Source organism: Chelmon rostratus, chromosome 21 (assembly GCF_017976325.1).
Source record: "Chelmon rostratus isolate fCheRos1 chromosome 21, fCheRos1.pri, whole genome shotgun sequence".
NCBI lineage: Eukaryota > Metazoa > Chordata > Actinopteri > Chaetodontiformes > Chaetodontidae > Chelmon > Chelmon rostratus.
The window spans coordinates 5,549,019-5,556,276 of NC_055678.1; the positions used below are offsets into that span (position 1 = coordinate 5,549,019).

A 7,258-nucleotide genomic window follows, 5' to 3' on the forward strand; every position below is an offset into this window, starting at 1 on the left:
CTTGGAATACCATTCATTGCAACACCCATATTTATAAGACTTAGCTGAGTGCATGCTGTTTCATACACATTAACAACGGGGGCTGCAGTCCCTGTTCGGGGTGGAACGCCATCTCACTCCCACTGGAAGTGACTCACGTCAAACACAGGAGAGCCCCAGATGTTATCTCTCACTGGTGGTGCGCTGGGATTACCCATCCACACTTTCACACACGCTGTGAGTCACGAGGCTGATTACACGGCGAGAAGAGGGAAAAGATCCACGCTGCAGCAATGTTTGTGTTTCTAATTGCCAAGGCAACGAACATCTTATAGTAAAGCCTGCAGGGAAATATCCCATTTTGGAAAAAGTCCAAATTTCCTTACTCTTACTTGACTGCAGCCTATAGGCACAAAAGCAAATCCAAATCGCATCATAGGTATATGGTTTAAATAAAGCTGTGTGACCTCTGCTCAATATGTATACAAATTCTATATTAACTGATCAAGCACCATCAATAAACGGCATTCTAAAACACAGTGTAGAATTTGTAATAACAGCATAAAAGCTGGAAACAGTATCTGAGAGAATAAAACAAAATCCTCGAAAGCAGATCGCTGCATTTAGTTACCACGACAGCCAAACATTGATCAGTCAGATCACCACACACACTACAGAAAGTTAGTTACTACGGCAACCCGTGCGCTATTACGCATGGAGCGTCTATATTGGGAACCCTGGCTGTGGGCCAGAGGGTCACTCCATGACGCAGCGACGCACGCAGGGCGTTGTTCTTCCATAATGAGACACTTTATAACAGAACGTCAGCCCTGGCATCAGTCTAGTCTGACAGCGACTTAGAGGACTGAGGGACTACCGCGGTTGGACTCTTTTGGAACAAACTTGCTTTTGCTACTTGCGAGCCTGAAACCCCCTTCTGTTTTGTGTGGAAGTACAAGCTCCCCGCTTCAAGTAAGTGCAGTTTGGTCTCTTCTAAACCTCCTCAGCTGCACTCACAGTCTGTCCCGGCGGATTAAAGAAGGAAACATGCTTCTGACTGGGATGCCCGCCGCTCCATTACGCGCAGACTGAGGACCGAGGTGTCATTATGCTTATTTGGCCGCAAAGAAATGTTTTCTCCCTTAAATACACTTAAATTACGTGGAATTTTACTTTGCTATCTTTGTTAAAGTGGTTCTTATATTGCTTTTTAATATCCTGAAGAGATCAGCGGACTTAACTTACGTTTTTTCCATTTTGTAGATGACACAAGCCGGCAATTTAAAGCCAACTTAAAAGGACCGAACGTTAGAGAAGTAGAAAAGACGATGTTGTTGGAGTAAATAAAAGCAGATGTTGAGATCAGTTTAAAGTTTAATGAAGTCGCCAAACTTGCTGTTAAATGTAAATTAAGCGCGCCTGAAGGCAGTTTTCCCCACATGTTAACAGCTTGCTCTTAAACTGCGATGCTGTTGGTGTTAATGTGCATGCTTCACGGCTCCAGATGAAGTCTCTCCACGGGCTGCGCGCTCTGAACGCGCTGCAGCGACACACCCATGTCCCCCACAGCCTGACACACTGTCTCCCTCTCCCCATTACTGTCCAGATCGCCTGCAAAGATGCTGCTCCTACTACTGGGAATCATCCTCCTGCACCTCGCTGCTCTGGTCCTCCTGTTTGTGTCAACAATAGTCAGCGTGAGTGAAACTGTCATGCGTCCTGTTTTTCATCTCTCTCCCTGTTCAGATCAGATTTGAAGGATTAAATGTATATACACACTGACAAGAAAAACCTCATTGTTGAAGCTTACAGGCATCTTATACCTGCAGTAAGGAATATAATGTATATTTTGTCTTAATAATAATTTGAGATACTTCTCATCTGTAAAGACCTCATAGCTGCATGTTAGGAATTTGCCTGTTTTCCACACATGACTGACCAAGTTGCATGTTGTTGACACCAGGTATGGACGTCAAGTGAAACCAGCACCTCAGACCTCTGGATAAACTGCTCCACTGCCAATGGAGGGTACCACTGTGACCCAGCATCAACCGGAGGTCAGACACCTGCCTTAAATTTGTCACTTATTCACTATGTGTTTACAATACAGAGGCCAATACAGTGCTGTGCTGTGCTCCTGTGATGAATTCTCAGTGACTTTTTCAGGTTTGCTTTGCACAAAATGATCTCAACCACAAATCTTGATACTGTAAGCACCGAAGCCAGTCGAAACCATCCACATTGATATTCATGGAGGGCTTGAACTTAAAATGACTTGCAGGAATCCAACATTTAGCATGCTGCTGCTGATGTGGGTGTGTCGCTGCTCCTCCGGGCCTCTGGTGCCATCTAGGGCAGAGAATGTGGCAGTGCTGTGTCCAAGTGCTAGCCGATAGGCTGCCGCCGTATAAATAGTCGTGGTGCGATGTCCATATTCAGGTCTCACGTTGGGAGCCCACAGTGACAGGAGTCTGGGAGTTGTGGACGATCAGGGTGGGGCTGCAGAGAGTATTTAAAGTTTTGGATCTGTGTGTGTGACAGAGTGTTTGGAAGCAGGGAGACCTTGGACCAACTCATGCAGAACATAGCATGCTGCCGGTGGGTCACGCCCAGTGTCAGATCATAGTGTCCAGTGTTAGTCTGCAGGGATCACTGGGGCAATTTAAGGCAGCAGCTGCAGCATTCAGAGATTTATTTAGACAGTCAGCCACCTCTATGTCTTCGAATTAGATGCATTGATTCCACTACTCTCGAACCTTTAAAATGAATGATTTAGCAACAAGTTCATGAGAGATCACTGCTGAGCAGCGGTATGTTTTGCTACCAAATGTGCCGTCACAGTGGTGCAGGAGGTGCTGGCTGCAGCCGGGTGATGTCATTCGTCTAGAATGAGCCGTGCTCAGCCAGTGTGTGCTTTGTCAGGGCAGCAGCGCCTGCACGCTCTGCCAGGTAGCTTGATGGCGCAGCCAGTTTGTTTGACTTGCTTTCATTCGTGCACTGACGCGCAGTGTTTATTTAACAGGGCGCGCGTGCCCAGCTCTGTGCTTTGGCTTCGGGAGATGGAAGATAGCGGTCTGCTCTCACGTGGGGGCCAAGCCTGCGTTCAATGGGGCTGTCTGAAGCTTTGCTGAGCAATCAAGTTCCTTCTGAAGTGGATCATAATTGTGGTCATTGTGGTTATTTTTAGGGCATTTCTCAAACTTCTGAGTTTCCCCTTGTCGTTGACTTGGTTACAAAAACACTGGCTGGGATTCATTATGATGAGGCCTGAGTGAGAGATACTCATGTCACAGTTATCACACGCTGAGCTTGTGTCAAACATCACGTCCACACAGCCAGGAAAATGACTTCATAGAACTCACTCACTCTCTAAAATTAGCTTTTGAGGAAGAAAGTCCTGCGTCCACACACAGGCCTGCAACACATAAACAAAACCGACTGCAGTTTACTATTTGTTGTGCACCACTCTGCAGCACAGTGGAGCGCAGGGCCTCCGAATCGGAGGCAGAGAGACAGCAAACATCAACTTTGCTGTGTGGAATTGCAGTAAAAGGCTTGTACGTTTCTGCATCATAAACCACAGCATTCATGTAAAGTTTTGAATATGAGTCATACTCGCTTATCAGGAATATTCCCTGAACTGTGCCTCATGCTAGGAAATGCCTCATGTCACTGTTTCCTACTACTGGTCAGCGAAGGAAGGAAGGAGGACAAGATGTGTGTTTATCAGAGAGCAGCGACGTATTGTCGGTATTTATAGGTGAGCACTATTCATAGGACGGGGATGGAAGATTTCACTCACTTCTCACAGTGTTGTTACTCAGCGTTACATCTGAAAACAGGATCACTGGAGTGTGGTAGGAGTGTAACTGTTGCTCTGGTGCAGTATTGTGCTGGTTGCATTTGCGGCGTGTCATGTTTCCTCCCATATCTCAACCCCGAGCCGGTGATCATCAAGACCTACTGGAGTGCTGTTATTGTAGGTAAACTGACTCCAGACTGGCAACCCTGCACAATCGTTCAGGATCCTGTTTGCCTTTGGAGCTACAACACAGTTATTTCAGTGCTTCCCCAGAAAAACTGCTGTGAGTCTTTATAAGCGTCCCCAGATAGAATAAGTTAAGGGCTTGTGAAGTGTTTTTGTTTTAGCCTACAGTGTTAAAATGTGGTTAGTCAAAGTCATAACATCACACAAAGCTGGCTGTCTCATTACTTAATCCTCCTTTTCGTTGTATGAGTGGTAATAAATAATGCATCATGCTTTTTCCCCCATGTTGCAAGTGCCCCCATTAAACCACAACAATGTTTTTGATTTACATAATGCAAGAGAATCAATAAACCACGGATGCCTGAGAACGGTGAAGGGACGATTTGAATGTCAGAGTTTAGCAGCGGCATGCATACGAATGGAGCCATAATAAAATCCCACTCTTTATAGACTTGTCTGGAATATTTGCCGACACCGGGGGTGGGACGGGAGCAAATGGGCGGACGTGTGCGATGGCTGCCGACGCGCAAACAGGCCGGGGCGGTCCTTGGTTGTCAGGCGCCTTGTGACATGGCAGCATTTAGTGGCAGTGACGGCAAAGAAGCACAGCAGAGTCGGATAGATGCGGGGCCGGGGGGTGGACAGAGAGTGTCCTTAGGAAACCTGAGAGGCCTGGAAGGATAAACCTCAAACAAGAAATAGACCCTGCTTGGAAATCCTGGGATTCCTGGCATGGTGGCACGAAGGCAGCGCGCACACACACACACACACAGATAGACAGCGCAGATAGATGGCCTTCCCTGTCAATACAGGTGCCTAATGGGTTAATGGGCTTCCAGCAGCCTGGCCTTGGAGGACGAGCAGAAGCGATCGATGCGGTACATTTAGTCACGGGTCCTGCTGTGAGGGGCTCACAGAGCTTTTAGGAACAGGATACCTAGATTTCATTGTTATGGATCCATTACACATTCCCCGAAGTAAACATAGCCAGGGCCAGCTCATTACTTTCTCTTTGAGAGGATGCTTGAATTCGGCGGAGATGCGGCCAGTCAAAGCACACGCTGGCGTTTTGTTTTTTCATTTGTCTCCACTTACCCTTCCCTTCTCGAATGCTCGTTAAGTCAACGTTGTACACAAATGATGCTTTGGATAATGATAATTGGTGGGTCAGTTATTGACAACACTCTCCCTCTCCTTCCTCCCCCCTGCAGAGTGGATTCAGGCGGTCCAGGCTCTCATGATCCTATCCATCATCTTCAGCTGCCTGTCTCTCTTCCTCTTCTTCTGCCAGCTCTTCACTTTGCAGAAGGGCGGACGCTTCTTCCTCACCGGAACCTTCCAGATCCTTGCCAGTGAGTTCAGTCCCCCCCTCGACACTTCCCCACAAATTCATCGACAACATAACTGAGATGTAATAACAACATAACTGAGATTAGACGACAGAGGGATCAAGTAGACGTGATACTCGTCATGATAGCGTCCCAACTTTTTTTGGAGTCAGCGTAGCATTAATGGCTAATATCAACATGAAATATTAAGGGATTTTTGCTGGATCCTTCTATAGTTTTTCTTTGATTAGTCTATTGATCACACAGTCTATTAAATGGCAAAAAATTATAACATCCAAGATCTTGAAAAAGCTTGTTTTGTTCGAACATATTCATTCAGCTGACAGTGATGGAAGGCAGCAAATCCTCTGGAAAGTGACTGATCTCTTCAGCCGTCCTCTGCACAGACAATCCAATAGCAGACGCTCACACTGCGTCATCTGTGGCAGAGAATTGAATTAAGAGAGTCTGAGCCAGTCCCTAATGGTTTAATGTGCCACTTGTCTATTGTACTTCATGCCCTTTGGCCAGAGAGCGCCTCCACTGCCGGTCCATTGTGTCCTCTCTTGGCAGCCCTTTCCAGCGTCCCAGGTTTGCTCTCTATACTGTGCCAATGCATTGCTTGGCACCCTGGTGCCCACTCAGCCAAACAGGAATGACACTGGGCACGCTGCCAGCCGCGCAAGTTGAAATGTCAGGAGGGCTGGCAGCGCAGGGGTCCGACAAACAGATCGCGATCATGTCGGACAGGGGAGGCGGGCGGAGCAGGAAAGCCTTGGAAAAGGCTGGAGCTCAACAAGCATGTGATGTAACGTGGAGCTTTCCGCTCGCCTCCGCTGCCAGACATCGTTCCGCCCGCGACACAGAACAGAGAGCACGATCCTGCAGAGAAATCCGATCACACAAGCTTTACTCTGCGCTCACTTTCTCCCCTCCGTGCAGGTCTGTTCGTGATGAGCGGAGCCATCATCTACACGGTGATGAGTCCGGATTGGGTGCCGGAGACGGACTCCTTCGGCTACTCCTACATCCTGGCGTGGGTCGCCTTCCCTTTGGCGCTGATCAGTGGACTCATCTACGTCATCTTGAGGAAGCGAGAATGAGCCGTCACTCCATCCCAGTGTTCCCAGTGACCCCCTCCTGCCCAACTGCAAGTGTCATCAGTCCCCCTCTGAAGTTTAAGTTCTGACACCTGAGCACCAATGGCCAGTGGAGCCTCCAGGCCAATACATCCAGATCACAGCGAGGGGTGGGGGGTAAAACCAAAAAAATCTACATGCAAACCAACACAAAAACAACCAATACTGTCTCAGTTGAAAGATGTATATAGTATCTATGGTTTAAAACCTATTTATAACACTTTTTACATATATGTACATAGTTTTTGTGTTGCTATGTCAACGGATACTCGAATGAGCTTTGTTTTAGCTGATTAAGTGCCTCCTGTTTGTTTGTAATGATGAAATAATTAGATGCTATTTTGTTGTGTTTTCTTTCTTTTTTTTGTTGTTGCCTTTTTTTTTTGTTTCGTTAATTGCCAAAGAATTAGTAAAACAGAAAAAAAAAGTTTCTTGAAGTATATTAACCAAAATGCATGTATAGAAATAGAAGGGTTAGAAGATTTTTTTTTTTTTTTTTTTTTTTGATGGGCTTGCTTTACAAAAAGAGTGGTAACATCCATGGACGTAGCATAGCCGCGACACATAGATCCGGTCCTTTTCTATTTGTGAATTTGCAAGTTTCAGTGTCTTTATTTTCGGTATTTTTTCTATTTCTTATTTTCAACAAAAAGATGGTGCTATGTATTTATCATTCCTATTACTGATAGCAGTCATTTACAGCGGAGTTACTTTGTTATTGTTTGGAGTCAAACAGCTTGCCATGAATTAAAGTGAGAATCAGACAGAGGTAGTACTTGTACATACAATCAGCGCCTGATTGCTTCTTTAGGGAACACAGCCTG

At 46.3% G+C, this 7,258-nt stretch overlaps 1 protein-coding gene across 1 annotated transcript; it reads left to right on the forward strand.

The window, feature by feature from the left end:
• Positions 1 to 819: 819 nt before the first annotated feature.
• Positions 820 to 6,817, forward strand: pmp22b (peripheral myelin protein 22b). The gene is made up of 5 exons (XM_041962878.1): positions 820 to 951; positions 1,586 to 1,676; positions 1,943 to 2,036; positions 5,179 to 5,319; positions 6,238 to 6,817. Exons 2-5 carry the CDS (start codon positions 1,599 to 1,601, stop codon positions 6,396 to 6,398), a joined length of 474 nt encoding a protein of 157 aa, XP_041818812.1. The 5' UTR covers positions 820 to 951; positions 1,586 to 1,598; the 3' UTR covers positions 6,399 to 6,817.
• The last annotated feature ends 441 nt before the right edge of the window (positions 6,818 to 7,258 follow it).